At 43.0% G+C, this 27,087-nt stretch overlaps 1 protein-coding gene across 2 annotated transcripts; it reads right to left on the bottom strand.

Annotated features, from left to right (window-relative positions):
* Nucleotides 1-16,225: 16,225 nt before the first annotated feature.
* On the bottom strand, nucleotides 16,226-26,750 carry AQP4 (aquaporin 4; the record flags this gene model as incomplete). 2 transcript variants are annotated; one of them, XM_084260562.1, is made up of 5 exons in its annotated part: nucleotides 16,226-17,559; nucleotides 20,275-20,355; nucleotides 20,726-20,890; nucleotides 21,803-22,217; nucleotides 26,719-26,750. In XM_084260562.1, the coding sequence occupies 5 exons, from the start codon at nucleotides 26,748-26,750 to the stop codon at nucleotides 17,281-17,283; spliced, it is 972 nt and encodes a 323-aa protein (XP_084116688.1). In that variant the 3' UTR covers nucleotides 16,226-17,280. The 2 variants fall into 2 exon arrangements, with proteins under 2 accessions (XP_084116688.1, XP_084116689.1); XM_084260563.1 differs by lacking the exons at nucleotides 20,275-20,355; nucleotides 26,719-26,750 and having other exon boundaries at nucleotides 21,803-22,210.
* Nucleotides 26,751-27,087: the final 337 nt, after the last annotated feature.

The following is a 27,087-nucleotide window of genomic DNA, read 5'->3' as shown; positions in this document are numbered from 1 at the left end:
CTGATCAACCTTGGGACTCTCCTCTGGACTCATTCCAACAGCTCCATGTCTTTCCTGTACTAGGGACCTCAGATCTGGACACAGCACTCCAGGTGGGGTCTCACAAGAGCAGAGTAGAGGGGCATAATCACCTCCCTAAACCAGCTGGTCACGCTTCTTTTGGTGCAGTCCAGCATATGGTTGGCTTTCTGGGCTGTGACACACACAGCTGGCTTGTGTCCAGCTTTTCATTTGCCAGGACCCCCACGTCCTTCTCTGCAGGGCTGCTCTCCGTCCCTTCCTCACCCAGCCTGTATTGATACTGGGGGCTGTCCTAACCCATGATTGGGACCCTGCCCTTGTCCTTGTTGAACCTCATAAGGTTCACATGGGCCTACCTCTGTGTCTTGTCCAGGTCCCACTGGATGACATCCTGTCCCTCAGGTGTGTCAACCACAACACTCAGCTTGGTGTCATTGACAAACTTGTGGAGGGTGCATTCGATGCCACCATGTCATTAATGAAGATATTAAGCAGTCCTGATCCTAACGCAGATCCCGGAGGGATGCCACTTGTCACTGATCTCCATCTGAACACTGATAGTTCCAGGTGATTATAAGCTAACCATGAATAAATTCAGACTGGAAATTAAGAGTTTTCTTGCTCTGGGAGCTGTAAGTGCTGGCACAATCTTCCAATTAGAGCAGCTACAGAAAATCTGCGTACTCTAAAACTAAGAAAGGTTGAGATGTTGTGTAAAAAGTGTTGTGTTTTATGGTTACCAGAGACAGTAAAGGTCTGGGCCTGGTAGCCCATGAGATCCTTTCCTGGTCTGAGTTCCTAATTAAATGAAGTATTTCTTTGCTGTGTATCAAGCTGAGGGTATGTGAACAAACATCTCAAAGGCACAGAAACCTTTCTGTTCCTCCTAGAGCTTCCCCACCAGCAGTATCTTCCCCAGCACAAACTGTACTGTAAACAGTAAAATAAATGGGAAACTTGAAGAACAAACAAGCACACACCAGGGAGAATAATGCTTCTGTGCAGGTTAATGAGAAGGGCTGGATTCTAACATCCTTGCTGCCTGTCTATCATGAAAAGCATTTCTTGTGACATAGAAAACTGTAATTCGGTGATGGAGGCTGACTTAATTACACAGTTCCTGTCAAATCATCAAACAAAAAGTACAAGAGGAACATTTAAGGGTCATTGAACTGTGCTCCTGAGGGCTGGGCAGAAGTGGTGGAACTCCAGACAGCATCAGCTTACACTCCTCATTTCTAAGGCAAGCAGGGCCAAGGTAATCACCACATTTTGGATAGCTTTATCATAGGTTTTTAGCACCATTCCTGTGGGATTTGTCTCAGTTGAAATCCAAAGTGAGCCTGCAGGTAGGTTTCTACTTTCTAAAGATTACATTGCCTTTTGGTAGTAAATATCATCAGTCTTCGCATCAATAATCAGAGGCATTGGAACTGCTTGATGATTATATTATCATAATGAAAACCAGATTTTAGGCAGATTCTGCAGCAGAATGAGCTGCAGCAGAAGCTGCCTGATGGACAGAACAAGTGTTTCAGCTCTTTTCTTATTTGACTTTTTATGTTAAGGTGAAAGGGCATGCTGAAGTAAACATAAAAGGCAGTGAAGCAGAGGGAAAGTAGAAACACAACTACACTGTAGTCAGAAATACCAGGGTGTGCGTGCCTGGCTCCTGGGCACCACTATGAACCTGCACCCTAGGATGACAGGTCATCCCAGGAATAGTCTGTGCTTGGAGCATGCAGTGTTATCGGAGAGGACTTGTGCATACCGCCATGTGGTGCCAGGTTTTATCCTGATGGACAAGCCAGGAGCATGGCAGGGAAGGGCATTTATTTTCCTCATGCACATGAGTTTAGATCAGTTTTGGAATTGGAAACTTGTGGTCAAAATATATTTGATCTCTGAGGCTGACCAGGAACTTGGGAAGGATGCCTTTTCTATTCAACAGTGCCAACCACCACAGTAAAAGGCATCAATGCCACAGTTGCAACTCTTGCCTTGAGCTCTCAGGGACCTCTGTGTACTTTTAAACATTCAATGAGTAGAGAGTCCATATCAAATAAGCAGGAATAATGTTTCTGTTCTGATGTAAAAACTGAAAGGATGAGCTGTATGAGACCCCGAGTACTCCAACTATGATTTTGTGGGTTTGAAAATGCCTTGAGAGTGGGACCATCCTCAGTGAGCAGAGGAGGAGAGCCTGCTGGGAATGCAGGGGAGCTGCAGGAGCACTGAGCTTGGTACAGGGGCTCCAAGGTAGTAGAGGGAGGAGGTTTGAGAAGTAACAAGGCAAAATATCAGCAGAGAACAAGGTACTTGAAGCAGAGGGAGAGGAAGCCATGGGAACACAATCTTCAAAAGTGGGATCTGTTCTAATGATAGAAAGTTTACAAAATAATGACAATACTTTAGTCATTGTCTTACTCAAAATACTGTAGTAATACAGACAAACACATGCAGAGCCTGGCTTGCAGTGGAGCCAGCACCGAAACATTCAGTCAACAGACTTGATGTTATCTGTTAAATACAGTGTCTTTAACCAACAATCCTCTTTCACTTTACATATGTCTTGGCATGAAAGCCATACAGAGAATCATAGAATCATAAAATGGTTTGGGCTGGAAGGGACCTTAATGATCATCAAGTTCCAGCCTCCCTGCCATGGGCAGGGACACCTCTCACAAGACCAGGCTGCTCAAGGACCCATCCAACCTGGCCTTGAACACTGCCAGGGAGGGGGCAGCCACCACCTCCCTGGGCACGTCATCAGCAAATGCTAAACCTGATGACATTACCCTCTTACTATTTCATCTTGGGACGACGGGGCACTGTTTGATGGTCTGGATGTGAATCTTCAGGCCTGTCTCCTAGACATGCCGCAGCATACAGCGTTACAATTTTCTTCCCACATCTCATTTTCAGGGAAAAGAAAAAAGACAAGAACGAAACAAATCAAGCCACCCCTGCCTCCCTTCGCAAAACCACTGCAAAACAGAGAGAAAGCAACTGGTGTTGCCATAAGAGGGCACACTGCTGCTGTGAGCTTCCACACGGCCCAGCAAATCTCTCCCAGGGATGAGAAGTGCCGGTTGCTTCCTCTCTGAGGCTGTGCCGTGTTTGTGTACTGAAGAAAGCACAGCAGGTTTTCTATGGAGTTTCTCAAATGTTTTTCTGCTGGCTCCTCTATCCCCACCCTGCCTCTCACCCTTGGAGCCTTTCTTTGGATTGCTTTTAATTGAAGGTTTCAAAGTTCGCAGAACCGTTGTGCTTAAAGTTAGTATTTCTGGCCAAAGTATTGATGAATCTGTAATTTCATAGAATCGTGGAATCTCCTGAGCTGGAAGGGACCCATAAGGATCATCAAGTCCAGCTCCTGGCTCCACACATTTCTCTCACTTAGTGTGTTACATCCAGGGAGCACACAACACTGCTTTGGAGAGCATACTGTAGTAAATACAGTACAGGCAAAGGAATCCTGTCTTGGCGTGAGGAGATGTTCAACCCTCAGAGTCAGTCATAGGAGACATGTCAGCAGCACTTTTGCACTGAGTCCCAGGCCTTATATTGCTAAAAAGATTCCGTAATTGTCAGTATCAGGAATGCAGACAAAAATAAGGACAGTGATCAATGAGCTGAAGGGATCAACATATAAATCATATAAATGAAGAACAGCAGGCGTTCTTTGGTTAGAGTTGTATTAACAAATGCCACAATATTTATAGGCCATAGACTTGCTGGATAGAGAAACTACATAGCTCAGCAGAAACAGTGTAGGAAAACAGAAATGAGCAGAGGCCACTACAAATGTACTCCTGACTTTCAGAGAAAGAGCAGCAAAGTCCTTTTCCAGGTAGGGTGGAAAGGTACAAATACGTGAACTGTGGGAAACAAGTCATCCGTGGCAGAGGGGTACCTTGGATGTTCTCAGCATTTTTTCTCTCCTTAATAACATTGATAAAGAAAGGGATTAAGGATGAATTACCTTCTGTTCAAATAGTACTTAGCATAACCATAGAGCTTAACCTTTTTTTTTCCCCAGCTGAAAGCCCAAACACATCCTGTATCATTCCCTTTCCTTTTTTAAAAAAGTCTGGAGACATACCAGATTCTCATGTATGTCCATGACATTGAACTTACAGTAAAAGTTCAATCTATTGGAAAATTCCTTCTATCAGTGAGGCATTTCAGAAACTTGAAGAGAATCTCCTGCAGCTCACACCCGGTTCGATGTTCTCCTGTCTGCCTCTGCACTGTTTCATGTTACTTCTTCTCCCCAGGGCTGTTTGTTTCATCACCTTTCTAGCCAATAGCCATCTAGCTTGTTAGGCTTCTGGGACAGAAATCATTCTTTCTTATACCTCCACACTTTCTAGCACAGTGAAGCTCTGACCTCCAGGTTATCATACTACGGTTAACTCCTAGTAATCATAATCTGATCTGCTCATACAGAATTGCATGTAACAAAAAGTGATAAACATCTATGTCAAGGAGCAAAACTCACAGCCTTCCTAAGTAAGTTGACAAGGCTGTTACTGCATCCGTGGCTGCTAGAAATGCCACAAGTCCTCTACATTGCTGTCAACCTGGTTGTTGTCAAGAAGATGGAACTATCTGCTTTCAAGTATTATGGCACTAGTGTTCTATACCAGGGATCCCTTAAAAATACTTGGATAACACTTGCTTCTTGCAGACATCGCATACTCCTAACACACAGTGCATGTTACTTTTCTATCCAGTTGACTGGGAACGGTCAGACATCCTCTTGAAGAAGAGTCTAAGAGTTACTGCCCATCAATGACACGTTGTCCCTTGACTACGTCCTGAGCAAAGCTAGGACTGATAATGTCAACAGTCTTCAAATAGTGCAGACTCAGCGTGGTATAAATAATTGTCATAGGCTACTTAACTAAGGTTGCTTCCCACTGAGGGGTACTCACTTGCCCTTTCCTAGGTTCTGTGGAAGACGGGTAATCTGAAAAGTCAAGGAACAGGACAGTGATACCCAAATGTGTTCCCATTAGATCTCTGCAAATATGTCCAATATCTGCTGAAGCCCTTTAGTAGCAATTGCCACTCCTATGAATGCTGGAACTATTTCAGTCTTTGGCATAGCAAGTACACTCAAGAACAGCACACATAGAGGGAAGTACCTTAAAACCAGTTGCCTGAATCCCAGGTGGGTGAGCACAGTCTGAGCCTCTGCTTGTGAGAAGGTCAGTCATTGAAAACACACATGTTGACAATTTCTTCTCAAGATCCCACAGCCTTTGCCTGTGTTGATTACAGAGGAAAGGATTTGCAGACCTGTGGGACCAGAGCCCTGACACCTAGATTCAAGAAGTTTGTGTCTTCCAAGGAGCTCAGCTGCTTTACAGAGCACATTTGAATTTGCAAACCTCAGGTCTGGTAACAAGGATTTAAAGCACATAATTTTGTCATTTGAGTAATTTTTGTTGTCACTGGACAAGATACTGACCTATCCTTGCAGCACAACATTATAGCTTTGTTTCCATACATTAGTTTTCCAGCAGAAAAAGGACAACTTATTTCTTAACAGAGATTAGAACAATTTATTGCTGCCTCTGGGACGGTGTGCTTAATTTTGAGTTGACCTTACTAATTAACAACATAAACTCCTGCCTCCCATATGAAATAGGTTTGCAACTGGATTTTGACAGAAGCTCTGATGGTCATGTAAGGAATGTTCTGAGGGACTCCTTGGGATGACAAAGTGAAGAAAAAGAAGTAAAATACAGTGAAATTCCTAGTGTGAAACATTTAATGTGAGATATCATTTGCTATGAAATGTCTTTTGAAGTGCCTACTTTCATGCTCTTTCTTTCACCATCTATTTTTAAAACAAATTTTATTCTTAACACAAACACTTTTCCAATAGTCTCTTTGAATTTATGTCAGTAGGGTCATGCTGCACAAAACACACCACCACCACCACTACTGCAGCATCTCTGGCTATTTATGTTAACCATTGTTTGAGACAGCTTCCAAGCCACCTGAGGTCACCTCCTGATATGCAGTCCAAGACTTCTTATATCAACAGATCTAGCCCCATCCGGAGGTTTTTCAAGCTCCCTACACTGCTGTGAGAATGACCACCCTAATCTCCTGACAGCATCTAATCCCTAAATCATTCCCAGGGGAGATAACTTTGCCTCCTTCATTTCTTACAGAACCATGGTGTCATTAAGAAGAAAGAGCTAATGCAATTGTAGAACTTGCTAGTTGTAAATAGTTTAATTATCAGCCTGGCTGTATTCTTTAAATTCTAGAGTTTCAGACGATGATGCTTCCAGCTCGCACAGTTGTAAGATGATCACGTGAGGTCTAAAGAACTGGACAAACAAAATGTTTTTGATTCAAAACTCATCTGACTTTAGAAAGCAAAATTGTGATTCTGACTTCTACCACCCAGATGGCAATATTTTGGAATTGGCACACCAGTTATTGTGAAGATTTCCTAATGTTATTGCAAATCTGGTCTTCTTGTCTTGTTTTCACCAAATAGACAGCACAAACCAAACCAAACCCAGCCAAACCAAACCTTCCCTCTATTAATTAGCAGCTGTATGCCCTCCAGGTACTCACTGATGATATCTTTCAACCTCAAACTCAAAATTGTGGGTCTGGGACAGCTGAAGAATATCATACCACCCATTGCAGACTTTTCAGTCAGGAGAGCTGTCAGTAGTGACCACGGGGAAGGGAGCTCTGTCTCATCATCTAAAAAGTCATGACACCTTTTTACAGCCCTGCAACTGCCATTAAGGAAGGATAGGGGAGGCACAGACACAATGATTGAGATAGTACCTTTGGCACTACCCTTCCTTTGGTCTGCAGAAGAAAAATAGCTGATCCACAGAAATCACATGCCTGGGTTATGCAGATATCTTTTAGCCATCAACCTTACTAGTAAAGTCTTGTCTGTAAGATAAAGAAATTAAGCTATTGCTGTTATTTTTGTCAATGAATTATTGCTATTACAGGGTGCTCCAAGCAGGTGGAAGAACCAGCACACAGACAGAAAAAAATAAAGTGTCTGTTCAGGTGATGTTCTGAAGGAAAGGGTCCAGTAAGATCTACAACCATGGTTGGAAATGAACAGACTGATCTTCAAGACTTCCTGGTTTGGTTTGCCTTCAAGAATGTACAAACAAGACAAGAAAAAACCCATCATGTTTCAGAAAAAGCAAGTTGTATTATGTTTGCTCAATGTAGGTGTAATAATTTGATACTTATAGAGGGCACTCGTAGCTTCATGTTAAATCAAACTGTGATGGGTGTTGGTGGATGAGAAGCTTAAGATGAGCCGGCAGTGTGTCCTTGCAGTCCAGAAAACCACTGTATCCTGGGCTGCACCAAAACCAGCACGTCCAACAGGTCAAGGGAAGTGATTCTGCTGCTTTGTTCTGCTCTGGCAGGACCACACCTGGAGTACTGTGTCCAGCTCTGGGATCCCCAGTACAACACAGACATGGAACTGTTGGAACAAGTCTAGACGAGGGACATAAATACGATCTGCAGGCTGGAGCACCTCTCCTAAGAAGAGAGGCTAACAGAGCTGGGGTTGTTCAGCCTGCAGAAGAGAAGGCTCCAGGAGACCTCATAGCAGCCTTCCAGTAGCTGAAGGAGTCTACAGGAAAGCGGGAGAGGGACTTTTTATCGGGGAGTGTAGTGATAGGACAAGGGGTAATGGGTTTAAGATGAAAGAGGGAAGATTTAGATTAGCTGTTAGGAAGAAATTCTTTACTATGAGGGTGGTGAGATGCTGGCACAGGTTGCCCAGAGAAGCTGTGGCTGCCCCCTCCCTGGCAGTGTTGAAAGCCAGGTTGAATGGGACTTTGGGCAATCTGGTCTAGTGGAGGGTGTCCATGCTCATGGCAGGGAGCTAGAACTAAATGGTCTTTGAGGTCCCCTCCAACCCAAACCACTCTGTGATTCTGTGAAAATGCTGTTGGTGTAACAATCATGAGAGCAGACAAGGCTGCCCATTTCCAGACTTATCTGCAGAATAAATACTTGATGTTGGCTAGAGAAATGTTAATACTCATAAGAGAGAAAATACCAATGGTTAGAACAAAAGAAAGGCAGTCAGGCTGCCTACTTTATCATCCTGTTTAAAGATTACTATTAAATCTTTGGCTAACCAGAGCACTTCAATATTGCTTTACAATATATAATATATACATATATATCATTTAAGTACACACAAATATATATGTGTGTATATAAGCGTATGCATATATGTAACGCAAATATTACATATTATGCATATATGTAATTCAAATATTACATATACTATATATATGTACACATAAATATAATATATATAGGCATGTAAAAAAGAAATTGCAAAAACAGTTTTAGCCATTTCCTAGAACTGCTGGACTTAGTATTTGAAAGATGTTTTAGCTGTAAGATTTCCTTCTTGGAACTGGAAAGCTTGTCTGCTGCATCCTTTCTTGGACGTGGAGGGAAGAACTCTGTCTACATGCCTCTACAGGAGTGTCTGGAGGAGCAGCCCAGAGCGACACAGCTCATTTCTTCTTGATATGTCAAGTGCTTTTCCCCTTCTCTGCCTGTCCTCAGCTTGTCTCCTTGTTGACTCTGGTCATGCACAACCCTGTATTTATTTTATTATGCTTGCATTAAACACAGAAATTAGTTCAGACATGTGAAGTCCTGCTTGCTCTGAATCTTCTGCCCACAGAGACACTCTGAATGGAAAGTACCTTCAGTCTTGGCAATGGCAAAGGTGCTTTCAACTATTTAGGTAGATTTATCTTTTGAGCTGATTCAGTCCCAAACTATACAAGGCAATTTTTTTACACATGACAAATCACTTGGGAGCCATTTCCAGAGCTGAGGGATATGATGTGGATTAAAAAATTAGCAAAATGTTGAGAAAATGGATAAAATATGACTGGAATTGGAAGAAAAAAAATGAGGTCCACCATGAAATAAAGGTCATAGAAACTATGTGTGGTTTATGATGCAAAATACCATCTGAAGTGAAAATGAAGAGTTTGAATCCAATAAAGAGATGCTTGAAGCTTCATTGTAAAAACCTAAGCAATCCCCATATGGCCCCAAATCCATTGAAGGACAGCTGTCTATACAGGAAATAGGGACAAATGGAGACTATGTGATGGAGGGTGTCATCAGATCCTGCATAGCAAAGGCATTACACAGCCAGTAAAGTTAAAGCATCCTCAAGTGACATTCTTTGACAAAGGAAAAAAAAGACAATAAAAAGGATAGTGAAAGACTTTGCTAGATGAGAAAATGAATTTTTTTACTTATTCCATAAAATTTTTCAGAAAAAACATAATACAGTGTGAAAGAAGGAGAGGTCTGTAAGAGGAAAGAAGACCAAATTCTGCACCCACCCCATCCAAAAAAAAAAAAAAAAAGGCCAAAAAACCCAAACCCCAACACAATGAACAAGGAACAAAACCCAAAGTGAACACACAAAGCAATTTTTCTAACTGGGGAGAAAATAAGATAATTTTGCTTTGACCTTTTCCTCACTACTCAGACACAATAGCAATAGCTGCTATATATAAACCTTCCATGCTTTTCAGCTGCTCTCAACCAAAGGATATTTATTTTTACTTAGAAAGGCTAGTGGTAAAAGAAGTTGGAGGATATTTTATTTACAGTGATAAATTAACCTATGGATCTCTTCTCTAAGGGTTGCTCTAGGAATGACTAGGATGCACAGAGATCCAGATGGACTTTTTGACCTCCTTTGCTAAAGCTCCCTCCATGGTATTTGCTGGGCTTTTTCAAAACTTAAAGGTTGGAGGACACAAAGCTTTATTCTCACATATTCATCCTGAGGCAAGAGAAGCATCTTCATTTATGGCCTAGCAATGTTTGCCTCCAGTAAATCTGAAGTATGTTGGGCAGCTGTGGCAGGAGGGAAGAAAACAAAAAAAGCCTTGTGTCTGAAACATTTGTGTTCATGTGCATCTTACCCTGTACAGCTGGTCTGACTCAGCTCTGAGGAGATGCTGTGCAGCTGTTTCTCTGGAGCAATACCTGTGGGCACACAGCACAGTGCAACATCTATGTACATCTTCCTGATCTCCAGAGTTCATTTTGTCCCTGCTCTGTCATCTTTAATCAGGAAGCATTAGGCTTTCTCTAACCGGATGTTCGTGCGCATATGTTCAGAACTTACAGGGCCAATCGACCATTGTTCCAGTTTTCCTATTGATGTTTTTATTGCAAATCGGAGCCCAGGGACCTGCCACAAGCTCAAGTCCTATCTTTTCAAAATGGATTACTTCTTTGCTGGATGCTGTTTGCTCTGCTGCAATTGTCTAAGACTGGGTTTGGCTGGTGCAACCCGACTTCATTTCTTCTGTGAAGCTAAGGCAGGATTTTGCTCTGGCAAGCCAAGGGATACGCAAAGTCCCCCTCTGGCACAACTCTGCTGACACCTAGAGAAAGTGGCCTCAAGTCCAAAGTGGCTGTAGCAGCTTCAAGAAGCTCAGAGGATGAGGCTCTACAGACTAAACCATCTCATTCCAGCTCTGATGAGCTCATTCAGCTGGAAAGGCAGGGAATAAAGCAAAACAAAGCAAAATAAGCGTGCGTTCCTATCTGAAGAGGGGACCACAAGGCAGCTAGGCACTGAGATACCAAGCAAGTGGAAAAAAATTAAGTACTGGAACAGAATAGTGGAATTATCAAAGGAATTTTTTTAAGGAAAAATGAATGAATCTTCAATGCCCTGAGATTTGCTGTTCCAAGGTAAAGCAAGAATCCCAACAGGATAAATGGAGCTAACCCTAAGGTAGAGTGGGATAATTCTAAAATGTTTCTCATGCTAGAAGGTTCCAAAATGTGTCAGGTAATATATTTTTAAATGGTTCAAGTGTGGAAGAAAAACCCTTATGGCAAATGAACCTTGAGAGGAAGAGCAGCAGAACTGGCTCCATGGCAGCAGACAGACGTGACCCCTCTTCAAACTGGAAGCCATATGGCTCAGAAAAATGTGCAAATAAATGACTAAGTCATTAGGATCTCAGTGGGGTGTGCAACCATCTCAAATGGGAGCCAATGTCACACAGTTTTACCCACTGATGTGGTCCATTGCTAGGCAGGAGTAAATCCTGAGCAAAATTGTGCCTCTCTATGCATCTTTCACACACAGGTGTGTGTACATATGGAGTCTATTAACACAAACCTTTAGACACACTGGGAATTCCAGAGCTTTGAATGCAGGTTCATGTCAAAAGGGAAGTAGAGACAAAACACAGTATGGAGGTCATTGCTGCGCGTGAGCGGAGAAGAGCAGTTGGGAGCTATGTGTGTCAGGTACGGGCCAAGACAACCTCTGCCTCTCCCCATCACACAGGGCAAGGTGAGAGACAAATAACATAAGCTCTGTTCACGTTTCAAAAGCACCTTGCAATACCTTTTTTAGCTAGATTATTCCATGGTCTTTGTACTTGCAAGGATTGTTTTTCTCATGAGGTAAGAAAGGTCAAAAGAAATTAAAAGGCAAGATAACAGTTATCAGTCTGATATAAAAAAAGCAGCTTATAACACTTGCAAAAGACCATAATCTGCAACAGATAAAGGAGTCTAAAGCCACAGGAGAGTTCAAAAGGAAGCTGATATTGGGAATATCTACACTCTTTAAAAGTTCTCTTTTTAAGCATGTGGCTGAGCCACAGTTGTTTGCATTTGTTGCTGCTGAAGCCAGCATTGCTTCAGCAGGAGCTTAGACTAGGGACATCACTCATCCAGCATGGCTCATACTCTTCCATTTCATGGCATGGATGTGATCCATAAGGCTACATGCACATCCTCAAACAGCTGGGACCACGTTTTTGTCCTGTAAGTGAAATCACAGTGCTAGCAGACACTGGCTAAGAAAGAAGTACACTACAAAGATCCCCCTTGCCCACAGTGTTGTTTTCCTGTTCTTTCCAGGACTCTTTTTTCATCTTAAACCTGCAGCACAACTTGTTTACCTTCCTAATTGTCCAGACACCTGGATTCCTGTTTAGCGAGTGTCTCAGAATGTCAGAGTGGCTCCTGCTTTATGTGGTTGTGTCCGCAAAATAATTTTGCTAGTTCTGCCTAAATTCCTGCAGGAACCTGTTTCATTAAGGTGTAGATCATATGTTGTAAGTTATAATGCACACACACAGACATACATACACCCCCTCTCCCCCCTTAAGCCTCTTGAGAGGTGTCCCTGGAGCCTGGATGCAAAGAAGCTGAAGGGAAGAGCTGAACCTCTGCAAAGGGTGAGTTTCAGTTACAAGTCTGCTCACAGCTCTTCCTGCTGATTAGATGCTATCCTAGGTGATGGGTTTTCATATTAATAATTTTCAAGATCCTAATTTACCTCCATGAATGTCATACGTGTCTTAAGAGCTAGCATTTGCATTCTGAGCAAGGAGCCAGACAACCAGAAATGTAATTGCTACGGGACCTGATTTCCATTGCTGAAATTCCTTGTGGGAGCTTGGTCTCACAAGCCATGCTTCAGAGCAAGGACTCTGCAGTGCCAGTGCCGTCTCTGCCACTTCTCAAATCCTCTAGTCCTATGGGTTTTATAAGCATCTGGCAAAATAAGTGATGGTCATATACCACTGTAGTTTCTCCTCCAATTGGTTTAGCTCATTTCCATAAAGATATTAAACCTCTTTCACAATCACCTCTCCTCACTGACAAGTATTTTTTCACAGTAAATCATTCATTCTCAGCAGCACATACTTCCATCCCCTTCTTCAACATGTTCTATTGTCTGGATTGAGATTTTTTTCTTTATCATTTAATCCTGAGCTTTAGAATCCAGTGACCACGTGGTGCCTTTTTTTTTTTTAAACATATAATTTATTTGCAACAGTATTGTGAGATACAGTAGAGTAGAAGTTGGAATCAGATAATCATGTATTATTTTATAGTGTCTTTTTCAGTAGATTATTCCAAACGTTACACATGGAAATTTTAAATCCTATAACATTAGTTCTGACATCATGGTGACTAAGCATTTCAACAATAAGCACTCTTGTGGAAAAACCCGTGTATGTTGTTTTCTTTCTCTCAGTTGTCCTAAATTACAGAAACTGCATCAGTATGATTTAGAACATGTAAGTGGGTAACACAGAGTTCAGTCTATATTTGCATCTTGTCTATTTAGTAAGTCCTTGAGAAAGATACACACAGGTTGATTTGAGATACAAAAAAAAGAAAATTTAAAAAATGTGCATGGTGTTTTCATCTCTCACCTTAGAAAGAAGAGTTCACAATGGAAATTCTCAGGTAATACAGATTAAAAACACTGAAACTGTGTATAACATTCTCAATGCGTTATACAGACTGCGGAGCACGGCAGTACCTGCTCTGACACCACACAGGAGAAAGGTGCAAACTTGAAGGCCATCTAGGCTTTCTAAGCAGATACTGTGGCCATTACTAATAATCAGAAATAAAGTGTATTTTTAAAAGCTCATGTGCAAATATCTGTGACAAGCTCAAACACTGCGTAAGATGAGTCTTCCTCCTGCATCGACTGAATGAAACTCCCAAATCCTTCAACAAAGGAAAAGCTGTGATGGCAACTCAAATGCTGCAAGTTTTTTGTGGTGATTTTTTTTCCTGAGAATAGTTAGAATTTGGCTGATAAACTCCTCAGAGATCATGCAACATGTATTGGTGTGCCTCAGTGTAGCCACCCTTCCTTTTCTGAAATGCCATGATTAAGTATTTTAAATGTGTTTATAAAGGTGCAAATATAGTTTTAAAACAATCATGCCATCATGGGGGAGTGAGAGACTCATCTGTGTTCTTTTTTAGGACCGCAGAATAATGACATGCCTGGCAGACTTCCTGTGATATCCATTCACCATCAGAAACAAAAGACATTTATCATGTCCCACCCCAATCAATAAATACTTTCAGGGAAAAACAAGTTATGTTATGGGGTGCAATTTAGAGTTGAAGGCCTTTACAACATGTCACTCAAGGAGTACTAAAGTACACATTTTTAAATCCTGTTAAGGCAAAAGTATTTCCAGTTCATAAAAAGGTCACGCTAGTCTATTATTTAACCAAATGTGACTATTTTACAGTGATGATACCACTGCAAAACAACTTAGAGAAGCCCATATCCCTGCAGGACAAATCTAAATCGAGTCCTAAGGGATGCTGAAGAGTGACGTTCCCTTACATGAATGGTGATCTCTTGCAGCAGGGCAGAACCATCTGTGATGACGGCCACTCCTAAGGACATACTTTATGGTGGGTCATAAACCTCAAGTTGAAAGCATATCTTTCCAGAATTAAGTATGTTGATGAGAGACTCTGATTTTTAAAAAAACAGAGGGAATTTCATGAGAGAAGCCATCAGAGCCTGGAAAATCCCAGGATCATTTCCACTGCAGTCAATGGCAAACTCCTCCATGAGTCACACTCTGTGGGAGCAGGAGCAGACCTACCGTATCTGGCTTTGCTACTAATGTCTAATGCACAGCAACATCTTTCCCTGTCTAGTGGTCTCTATTTTAGTTTCCTTTCTTTCTCCTAGTCTTTGTAGAAGCCTCAGAATCATTACCACACTTCCTTAATACAGACTGTTTCACGGAGGGAAAAGAAAGTCCTCCAGCCTTAGGTGGTGGGTGCCACGTGTGTTATGTTCACCTCGGCAGCACAGTGGGGCTGGCTGAGGAGAATATGCATCAAGCCATTTGTGTAAAGGACCCTTAAGCATTAAGCAAATCACAGCTTCTTATTTAAATAGCACAGCACCATGCAAAATTCACAAGTTGAGAGCTTCTAAGGAGAGTCTTTAATTAAAAAAAATGCAAAACTTTGTTTAAAAATCTGTCAATGCTATGTGTCTTGCTCTTCACCTGTTTAAGCCATGCAAAAGGTTTCATCAAAGTGTCCCTCTAACAAATACAGCATTTGAAGGAAAAACATGAAAAAGGAAAAGAAACCAGAATGAATCCCTAGATGAAAAATAAACCCCACAAGTTGTGATCTTTCTGACTGAATCTGTTTAGCGCAGCGTTCACCCATCTGAGCAGAGGTGTGCAGGGCAACCTGTGTTGCCCCTTCCCAGGAGACCCAGTCCTTGCTGTGGAAAGGAGCTCTTATTTGTGACTTCACATTGTCCCTTGCAGGTCCCTAACCATGCTCTAGCCCTCAAACTGTGATGCTGAAACTACCTTGGAGCACAGCGAAGGACAGGTAAGAGCTGTTTTACTAAAGTTGATCAGCAGCCGCCGCTGTGATGCTGCACAGGTACATGATGGGGAGCACAGCTGCTGCTGCTGGGTCACCTGAGGAGGTTCTGTCCTGTGCCCACATATGCCACATGCTGTGCTCGGGGGGGGTTGCAGGGAAGAGATAGTGGTCCAACTGGAAATGCATGGAGGAGACATGGATCTCGGTCTCAATGCAGGGAGCTTGAGTGATACTTTAACAGGGTTTAAGACCAGGAAAGTGTGAAACTAGGAAAATGATTATGGCAGGACATGCTGGGGCTATACAGTGCTACGAGCTGGGATAGTAGAATTGCCTTTGGATCATAGTGCACAGATTTGAGTATAGCAGTGGTTTATGATCTCATTAGAAACATCTAATTCCCTGTAATAAAGATAGCATGTAGAGTATGTCAAAGAGCAGACAAGGCTATTACAGCCCACAGTCAGGACTAGCATTTTCCCTCCCCCCCTCTTATTGCTAAATAGGCAGGGGTAGCTTTTCAATTTCAAAATAAAACCATACAATTACAGTAATAATACCATGCTCCTGACTGCTCTGCAGCTGCATATTGTAAAACTCAAAGCCACTGATCAGAAACAAAAGCAGTAAGTCACTAACAGCTTTACAGAAACGTTCTGCTGGGGCAATTATGTCTGTCAAAATACTTCTGTAAGGGAAAGACTGATTACTAAACATATTTCATGTCCCTTTCCCCCTAAAAAACACTGCAAGGGCTTGATTTTTTTTCCCTAACAACAGATTAAATAAAACCTTTGCCAGAGGTGTAATTAAGATTATATGAACACTAGAACAAGCATGGATGCTGTTCAAATAGTTAGGTATCGGTTACAACAAATAAACCCAGAAGCAGTCATATTTTTATGATCTGTTATAAAAAAATATCTCCCAATCAGTGTTTCAATACAGTTAAAAGTTAAAGCCCCTCTACATTACTAATAAATTAAAACCCCCATGTCTCCAACCATCTTGTAAGAAAGTAGGTAAGTAATTTAAACCTTTAGTTTACATAAATTAGCACAGAAATGTGTATTTGAACAAGTGCACTGAAAACAGATATGCCTTCTTTTCTTCTGATATCTCTTATTTGAGTTATTAAGTAACAGGAAAGCCTTTATATTCTTTGCATGACCTTGAGAGTCTGCTAACACTAAATGGTCAATAGTCAAACCCCAGGAGAATGTTTCACCAGATAGACAATGACAAGAGGGAGCATGAAGTGCAGTCAAATGCTTTGCAGCCTTATTACTGTAGATTTCAACATTCAATTTCAGCGTATTTACTCCTGGGAGGGGATGAAGGTAATATATTTATACTCCAAATCACGAGTAAAATTTGATGGGTTGATAGGAATTTTTTTTTTAAATACCTATTAAACTATCATATTTTCAGAGGTAGTTTGCAAGGCAATTGTGATGTACAGCAGTGGAAACAGTACTCCTTTGCTTGACTGTGGATAGAACTCTTGAGTACTGTTGGTGCTGTCCCTGAACCTCGCAGAGAACACTTAATGGATAAGATGTTCTAATCGGAGCTGACAACAGCCAATTAAGTGTCAGAAGAACAATCTGATAAGTAGGTCTTCATGTCTATAGGCATTTCCTGATATGTCTTAACTGTCAATCTGAACATTAAACATCTCTATCTTCATCTCATTATTGACTGATTTATTAAAGAAGAATGCTTCCATTTTTTTATTTTTTTATTTTTTTTTACTTTGGGATTATTCCAGAAAGAAGGAAAGGAATACAGTATGAACAACTCTCAATTTGGAATAATAGATGGGGAATCCTAATTATAACGAAGTCAATATTCCAACTGAGCGGGCATATGCATTGGTGATGCCACCAACATGCATCTGCCTGCACCACAGCTGTTAAGAGATGCTAGATGCTCAGTTTAGAGGAGATCTGTTTCTTTAATAGGTGGAAGGATATCTGTGGACAGGCTAGCAGGCTGCTCTCTGTTTTCAGTGCTTCTTGCTAGTCATACAGAAGACAACACCTCGCTGGATGGATCTCTTCCCTTCTTGTCCTCACCCCTGTCAATATCAATCACATGAACTACGCCAGGCTTCAGGATCAGGTCGTCGGTCTCTACGTGGCTCCTGTTATCATCCACCTCGATGTATTTCCCTTTGGAGGGCTGGGTAGCCTTACTGAAGACGTCTTTAAAACGGCGCTTGAGTTCGACATCTGGGCAATAGACGTACTCATAAAGAGCACCAGCAAGGACTGCTCCTATTATTGGTCCCACCCAGTACACCTGCAAAAAGAGGTGGAAAAAAAAAAGGCAGGCATTAAGCTCTGGAGCAAATAAAGATGCCAGCGTCTTGGAGAAAAGCATGTCACTACAGATTTTATTGAGAATTCTGCAGAATATCCTGGCCCAATCCTTCAAACCCACTCTGCTTTCCAGAAATGCATGGTCATGTTGCCAGCTTTCATGAACTGGGATGGAACCTGCCATCATACCAGTTTATGAGGCAGAGAAGTGTATCTACCTTAGGTTTCACAGATGGTGACCTGGAAATCAGCAATTGACTCCTCTAAAAAAGCCACATACGGATTTGGTCAGAAGGCAGTCTCTTATGCTACTAATGGCATTAGTCCTTTATTGTGTCTTTTTTTTTTCCTTTCCTTTTCTGCCTGCTCCCAGAGTATTCAACTCCTCCAGAAATTCTCCCTAGTCACCTTGAATCCAGTCATCTAAGAAGGACCTATGCTGACATGTCCATGAGATACAGTTAATACTTCCCTGATGCCTGAAAAAGATTGCAGACTGCATGTGTGGTTACCGACCTTCTCAAGCAGCTGAGTGGCAGCAAAGCTACAGACATCTCCCATGGACAGACACAGAGGCGTCCTCTCTGGCTGCCCTACCTTCTGTTAATGGAAAGTAGCTGTTTTCCCCCACACACTTTATGGGAGATTTAATTTATTTTTTTAAACTTTGTCCAGTAACAAAAAAAAAGTACAGGTTCTTTAACTTCCTTAGTTAGATCAACTGTAGTTATAACATTCCTTGAAGCCCAAAAAAAGGCTACAATCCTGCTGGAGTCATAAATGACTCGTGAAATACACCTCTCTGGTCACATACAACACAGACCTGCTCCGGAATAGCTTTGCTTTTAAACTAGCAGGGTTAAGATGACTGCAAAGCAGGCCCACATCTTTGAAGAGAAGCAGTTTTGTCAAGTTTTATTGATCCATTTCTGTCCAAGAGGCCTCTTCTAAATTTTCATTGCTTACTGTCAGACACAGACAACATATATGGGCTGTTTGCAAGATGACACACAGGATAAACACAAAAGCAAAAAACTCTCTTTCTCTCTGCATTGTCACTCAGAGTGACAATAAACTTTTAAGGAAACAAAACCTTTCCTAGTGCACGTACAGGCAGCTCTACTTCAGTGTGTAAGACTCACATTTCCAAAAGAATCCAAATCTGGGTTTTCCCACAGACAGTCAGCTACCTGATTATCTAATTTGAGTAACCAAATACAACTGACAGATGCAACTTTGTTGGATACCTATCTATTTCAGCATGACAGGCAGCAGTCCTGTAACAATAGTAGGTGCAGAAGCCCACAGACTTGTGTCAGTGGTTTGCCAGTGTCACTGCACAGGAGAAAAGACCATCTTTCCAAGTGACCAGGAGAGTAGCTAAGCTTTTCCTACAAGTTTCTCCATGGTACATTTGTTTATTGTTTACAGCTTTAGTTACAAATTACAGGCTCCATCAGAGTATGGATAATTAATCTTGTGAAAAACTACAGCGTTTTTTCATACGAACAAGCCGTTCACTGATAGCTGGGTAAATCTGCCTCAATAGGATAACTCTTGGGAACAAAGTTACACATGGTATCGTGTTTGCAGAATTGGAGCCTTAGGGCCTGAAGACAATGCCATTTCTGTTATTAGCTGCAGTGGGAGCAGTGTGGGCTTCATACTTTAAAAATCAAGAAAATCCTTACATGCACTGTAATATGCAGCTCTTCCAGTTAGCACTGAAACTGTCCCTAGAAGTGCTTTCCCTGCCTTTAATTAGGTGAGGCTGAGCTGCAATCCATCTCTCCTTTATAAAATGAATTTTTTTTAAATAAGTTTAATAGTGGGATGCTGCAGAAAACGACTGCATCGCTCACAATCTGTTTACCAAATTGTTTCCTGCGCAAACTCTCCTAGTTAAGCTGATGCTTTCAAATTGAAGTGGGTAACATTTGGCCTGGTCTGCAAAGACCAGACTGCAACCCCTTCATCTCTCGCTGCGGGCATTTGCAGATTTCTCTCCCCAGGGAGCCAGATCACAGAGGGTCCCTGCTCTCGTTTTATGTCTGCCCCAGTTTGCCGCGGAACCAGGTGAAACGTGAAACGTGACAGAATTACTTCCATAACTTCCCACCAGCATGACCAGGGGGTTTACAATCTGCCTTGGAGGATTTTTCTTTCTAGCAGTTCAGTTCTTTCAGCCTCACTGGATTGCTTTTTTTAATTTTATTTTTAATTTTTTGTATGATTTCCTTTCTACCTCAGCTACAACCTCCACACAAACAGCCCCCAAATAACAAGACACTATTCCACAGAATCATGGGCTGGTAGGGGTTGGAAAGGACCCCCGGAAATCATCTGGTTCAACATCTGCTAAAGCAGGATCACCTCAAGTGGGTTGGACAAGATTGCATCTTTGACAGGTTTTGAATGTCTCCAGAGAAGGAGACTCCACAGCCTCTCTGGGCCTCTTGTCCCAGTGCTCCGTCACCCTCGGTGTGATAAAGTTTTTTCTCATTCCAATGTGCTGCAAACCGCAACGTGGTCCTAGGTGAGGAGCATAATTATACTTAGTTTTGTGGCAGGTCAGTGCCTGTCTTCCTCAGCGATGGTCTCTATTGGATGTACTGGGATAGATCACTAACAACGATGTACAAAAAATCCTGACAGCTGTTCCACAGGATGGCAAAGGAAGCGTTAAAGCCGTTACCCATTGGTTTTCCCATCTCCCCATGATGACAGCAGGTCCAAACGATCGAGCAGGGTTCATACTGGCACCGGTGTAATTGATCTAAAGCACAGACAAAATGTTACCTGTTATCAAAATCTTGAAGACAGTTATGCAATTCCTGCTAGTCCCTGTACTATGGGGACACCCTGGTTTTGTAGGACTTCTAGTCTTGACAGCAAGCACTGCCACCATTACAAGTCTTATCACAAAATTAACCCAGTCCTCATGTAAGCAGGCAGAAAACTTCTGATGCAACACCATGTCCAAGGGGACCCTCCTGCTACCCAAAGGGATTTTGACGTGGATCCCTAAAGGATATAGCAGCTATATAGCTATAGCAGCTACAAAGGCCACAAAACTTTCCACTTACTTCTGAAGTGGTCATAAAGGGACAAGGGGTCTAGTTTTTAAAGAAAAGCCATTAACTTACAGCAAATAGATGTCCAATTGCAACAGAAAATCCAATTGCTAAAGCTACTGAACCAGTGACATCACTTCGTTTTGAATCACAGCTGGCAAAAATAGTAAAAACCAGCTGGAATGTAATTATCAGCTCCACCAGGAGTCCATGGCCAGCGGAAAGATCCCCGTGTACCTGGAAGAAGGGAAAGAAACACCGGAGATGAAACAAAGGTGATTTTTATAAATCAGAAAACCTCTGCATACATTAATTGTGTTTCAATTAAAGGTGTTTCTAAATGGTACACAGTGAAAGACAACAATGAAATTCAGAGGTACAGGTTGTTCCTCCCCCCCCACCCCCCCCACCCTTCCTGACTTTTCTCCCTTTTTTATTTTTATTCCGAGAGCCATGGAAAACTACTGCTGGACGGAGGACAGAAGGCTTAGAAGTAACATCCAAGAAGAACTTCAAAGTTAGGCTGCAGAAGTATAGTTTATTTTTACACAGGGATTTGCAAATGCTGCACTTCCCCTTCACCATTTTTTTTCTTGGGAGCACTGTAATTTACTATTCAATTATAAATTCATTAATTAGCCCTGACTTAATTAATTTAAATTTCAATTAAAAATTAAGCAGTGTGCGGCTCAAGTGCATTTTTAATAAGTCCTGCAACAGGGCTAACTGATGGCATTCCTTATTAGTTTAGAACAAAGCTGAAATCTAAGCCACAATCTATTTCAAAAGTATGTCATTTTAAATTGATGTTTTTTCAATCCCCATCATAATGGCACAGAATTAATTTCTCCCTCCCCAGCCCATATAAAAATGGCATTTCATGCATATATTATTTAAATTCTGTATGCAAATTAGCATTACCTGCTGTCATCAGATTTGGGGAAGTTCTAGGAAGGAGAACTTCTATAAAAAGAACAGCTATAGATACCATCCTGCATAAACCCATCCTAAGGAGAGCTTTTAAGCCCTGCCTAGATGTTGTAAATAAACCAGCAAGCTCATGAAACCTCTACTTGAGCTCTCCTTTTTGCTGCGTGACACTGACTATATCTCTTAGGCTAGTTCAAGAGCTGGAGGAGCAGTGATTACCGCAGTGACTCCCAGGCCTCCCACCACGCTTGGTGGCGTGACGAGGTAAAGGATGCCTGCACCCACAATGGCTCCCAGGCACTGGGCAAGAATGTAGAAGATCGACTTGGCGAGGCTGATCTTCCTGGTGCAGACCATTGCCACCGTTACAGCAGGGTTAATGTGACCTCCGCTGATGTGCCCAAAGCACTGCACCATGGTTGCAATGCTAAGTCCAAAGCAGAGGGAGATAAGGACCATGTCGACAGGCAAGGGCTTCTCTGCTCCACCCCAGTTGATTGTGGAACCCAGGCTGAGGAGGACAAAGATGAGCATGGCCAAAAATTCTGCCGAAACGGCCTTCCAGAAGGGCTGAGTCCAGACTCCTTTAAACGCCACCATGATGCTCTCCCACTTACACAGACGTCCACACTTACTGGAAAGGAAAACAAAGCTTTGTCAGAAGTCACCAAATAAGCCTTATGCTCTCCTGAGTATGAAGATAAGTGTATACTTCTATCCCAACTAACGTCTGCCTGACTTAGAATCTGTAAAGCCCCTACCACTTCTAGTGGCCTGTTGACCATCCAACTCGTTAAATCAGTGGGCATCCTCTTTTTTCCTAAACAAATCTGTGCTTATCACAAAGCAGGTATGACAGTTCAATAATAAACACCACCTTAGTCAAACCCAAACGTTTTTGATAACAGTGTAGCCTTGGGAAGTCCTGGGAGCTGTAAGAGAGAGTCTATTTGTTTGAACACTCACAGAAACCAATATTTCAATTTATATTTATGCAACAAGCGGTTTCTTCACTAAAAAAAAAAAAAAAAAGAAAATTGAATTCAGTCAGGAGAACACATGCAGTCCTAAAATTCTGACCTTTGAATTAATCATGTAATCAATAAGGTGCTTTCTTTTGGTCTAAAGGTGCCAAGTAAGCTGTCAAATAAAGCGGTATTTTCTGTATGTGTGGTGGGCAGGACTCTGTGTGGCAAATAAAGAAGCGTCTCAATTTTCCCCTCTGTCTGGAGATGCTATTTATTAGTCTACACTGCATTCCTGACGAGTTACAATTTTGCTAGATGTTCAGATACCTATGAAAGTGGGTCACCAAAGAAAAGTTATTTGTGGTATTAATAAATTAGGAGAATGAGCCAAAAGGGAAGCATTTTAATGAGTTTCTAAGGAATGCTAACAAGATTCTTCTCTAAAAACAAAAGCAAAAAACCCCAAACCTCCAACCCCTCCAAAAAAGAGAAAACAAAAGGAAGAATATTCAGCTGCTACGTTTGGGAACAGAATTTCAAGTGGAGAAGGGATGAATTTATGCTCAGTTTTCTAAGGTAACCGAGCGACAATGCATATTTAATACAGCTTACATCAGAAAGAAGCATAAAAAGCATGTCTGCCCTTTTCAAGTTATTGCAAGAGGAATGGCCCATGAATTTCTTAACAGTTGCAGTGAGTTAGGAAAAGGCAATTTAATCTTGTGGATGGAGCAAATAATTTGTTTCCCTGTCTCATTTCTTATGCTAATTTACTGTGTATTTTGGATAGGTCATTTGAACTCTATCTCAGTTCTCCAGACTATCAGATGAGAACAAAAATTGCATTATCTCCTGCAAATGGCTGTTGTAACGGCTTGTGAAGTGACCTGAGAGATTTAAGCGGAGGTTGCTGTCTGCTGGATTGAAGCTGGAACCTCAAAAGAGAATAAGGTGATCCCAAAATCTTCTAATTTTGTCTCAAACTCGAGACAAACAAAAAGATGTTTTTGTAAGATCTCATAGTAACAGTCAGTTAATGACCAACTATCTTGACTAGACTTTTTGTTCAAAATGTCCCCAAATCATTGCCTCCTCTAATGACAAAGTCTGTAGGTTGATCATCTTTACCTTAAAACAGTATGCCCATATTCTCACAGAAACCTAAAGGTTTACCTCTGACACCCTTACTACTTCCTCACTAATACTCTATTTTAGTGGACAAGGGTGCTAGATCCATACTGAGAAATACTCATTTTCCAGGGGCGTGCCCCAGGTGAACATTTCTTACAGGGATGAAGCCTATCTTGAAGCCCATGGAAAAGACACCTGGATGCACAGAAAAGGGAAACAGCACTACGCCATCCTTTCGTGCCCAGCTCAGTTCGGATGCAAGCTCGATTTTCCTAAGCAAAATGCAAACCCTAGTGTGATATTCCAGACTTCTGCAAAATTTCCAACCACCAAGGGCACTATGGGGGGGAATTTAGGTTTTTGGAGCTTGGGATAGATGGGCATGGTGACATCTGACTTCTTTGTCAGTGTGCCCTGACGCTCACTTTCTGTATGCAGAGAATACTGAGCTCTTCAAATTAATTACACTCCTTTTCCTGTAAAAGAGGATAAAAAAGGGTGTTCATATTGGGCATCAAAATCACAGCTTCCTCTAGTTGAGGAACGTCTTGGAAGGACACATTAAAGGCAAGCAGGTACATGCACGTGTACAAGAGACAGGGAGGATCTCGAAGATCACACCTTCTACTGAATTCTGATGGGGCTGCCTAGAAGGAGGCTATGACTTATGAAGGGCAGATCTCATACTGCTTCTCCAGCTGAGATCATGCCCAATCACTTCAGTCAATATTATTTACAGCCCCGAAAATGCAGAAGTGCTGCATGCAAGACAAAAATGTAACTCAAGCACAGGAACTTGCTCATCAACCTAAACAATGTTGCTGTTCTTTTAAAACAGCATGCTATGTGGAAAAAACCTAGAAGTGGTAGAACCACATTGCCAATCGTACTTTGATAGTTAATGTTCTAAACATCTATTTTTAATGCACACATCTTTTTTCTGAAGCAGACTGGTTTTCTATGATTTCATCACCCAGCAAAATGCCCAGCTGGCATGGCCAAATTTTTCTTTCAAACTGGACACCTTTCTTATCCACATAAAAAAAAAAAAACCAACAAACCTACAAATGTTAATAAGAGCTTAATAAGGTGTTTGAGCCCTGAGTCCAGTTTTTCACTTAAATCTAAAGCCTATCATCAACTTTGGAAACAATGCTGTCTCAAACATCCACTATTTTTCAGCATGCAGTTAATGTAAAGTTTTAAGATAAGACAGAGCAAGTGGTGAGTGGTTGTGCCAGGTTTGGAAACAAAACGTGTCTTTCCAGCAGCTGAGATTTGCCATCAAAGTTGCAAAACAACTTTTTTTTTTTTTTTTTTGTTCATGGATGCCTTAAATAAACACAAAATACAACAGAAGAACAGAAAGACACATGATATAATCACACATTAATTTCACATGTGGCCACACGTGAAATTCTGTGGTCTGGACTACAACATTACACAATAGATTGTGTTTGATAGGATGCATGTTGCCATCAGGTCTGCAGATATAAATATGGCTTCAAAGCAATAATAATATAAATAATCATAGAATCACAGACTGGTTTGGGTGTGAAGGGACCTCAAAGACCGTCTAGTTCCAGCTCCCTGCCATAAGCACGGACACCCTCCACTAGACCAGGGTACCCAAAGCCCCATCCAACCTGGCCTTCAACACTGCCAGGGAGGGGGCAGCCACAGCTTCTCTGAGCAACCTGTGCCAGTGTCCCACCACCCTCACAGTAAAGAATTTCTTCCTAATAGCTAATCTAAATCTTCCCTCTTTCATCTTAAACCCATTACCCCTTGTCCTATCACTACACTCCCCGACAAACAGTCCCTCTCCATGTTTTCTGTAGGCTCCTTCAGGTACTGAAGGCTGCAGTAAGGTCTCCCTGGAGCCTTCTCTTCTTGCAGGCTGAACAAGCCCAACTCTCCCAGACTGTATTTGCAGGAGATGTGCTCCAGCCTGCAGATCGTCTTTATGTCCCTCCTCTGAACTTGCTCCAACAGGTCCATGTCTGTGTTGTACTGGGGATCCCAGAGCTGGACACAGCCCTCCAGGTGGGGTCTCACCAGAGCAGAAGGGCAGAACCACCTGCACTGACCCGTTTGTCCCACTGGCTTTGGTGCAGCCCAGGGTACATAATAATAAAGGTTCCAGTACTGAAGTTGAACAGTATTTTTAAAAGTCTTCCTCTTCTAACTAGTAGCACCTCAAGGAACAGAGCAAACAGCCTGGACGAGGCTTGCAGCCAGCCGCTCAACATGACACCACTGTCACCCACAAGTTTTGTGCGCATGGCAGCTATTTACAGTCCTATCTCCGCAGCAAACTCCCCTGCTCCCCAACCTGTGCTGGCACCGGGGGCTGTAGCTCGAATGGACGCAGGGCACCCACTTGCCAAACTGTGGGGCAGGGGACAGGCTGCTCTTGGAAAACAAATACGCTGCCGCGGGATTTACTTCTGATCGCTTTGCCTCATTTTCCAGCACGATGCTGGGTGAGGGACTGACACGGACGTGTCCGCAGGAGGTGGGAAGGGGAGTCTCTGGAACCCGGTGCTGCGGCTCTATGGCTGTACGGGAGCTGGGCTTCCTGCACACCCATCTCTGTCGCGGGACCACGAGTGTCGAATAAGACAAAGTTTTAGGGTGCGGAAAAGGAGGGTGCGTGCTTGAGACCCTCTGCCCCCCTTCGCACCTCCAGCGTTAAAAGTCACTGAAAGTCTCCAGCAGTACCTTCTGCCTTCGGGGAGGGGAACGGCTGTGCTGCCCGGGAGCTATCCCTCGGTAAAACGCCGGGGAAAGGCAGCTCGCAGCAGCCCCGATCCCCCACCAGCGGCGACCCGGCTGCGCACGCCTCCCGGGACCGAACGACCGAGCGGGGGGGTCCGGCGGGAGCGGAGAAGGGGCTCCCCTCCCGCGGCCCCACCCGCCCTCCCCCCTCTTCCTCTACTTTACCCATAAAGTCATCTCCGATTTGGGTGTCCCCCCCTTCCATTCCCTCCCCACTTCCCTCCCTCCGCGCCCCGCGGAGGGCCGCGCACTCACCCGCGGCGCGGAGCGGCCGCTCCGTCGCTCATGCCTCCCCGGCGGGCGCGGAGCCGCGGCAGCGCGGGCGGGGGGTGAGCGGCGCTCGCCGGGGTGGGCTCGGGGAGCGGGGCGGGGGGGTGGCACGGCTCCCAACCATGCGGCCGGCCAGCGCCGCGCTTCCCAGCCGCGGTCCCCTACCTGCTGCTGCTCCGAGCGGGCGGGCGAAGGGTACTTGAGGAAACTGCCGCCGGAGCACCGGCTGCGGGTCATTTGCGATCATGTGAATATGCAGATTAATTCAGGGGGTTCGCGGCTGCCGGTTAAAAGAAGGAGCCGGGGCCGAAGCGAACCCACTCCGCTTCTGTAAGCGGGGGCTGCGCGTCTCGG

This window comes from Gallinula chloropus (assembly GCF_964237585.1).
Source record: "Gallinula chloropus genome assembly, chromosome: 2".
Classification (NCBI taxonomy): Eukaryota; Metazoa; Chordata; class Aves; order Gruiformes; family Rallidae; genus Gallinula; species Gallinula chloropus.
This window is presented reverse-complemented; position numbering and strand designations above follow the sequence as displayed.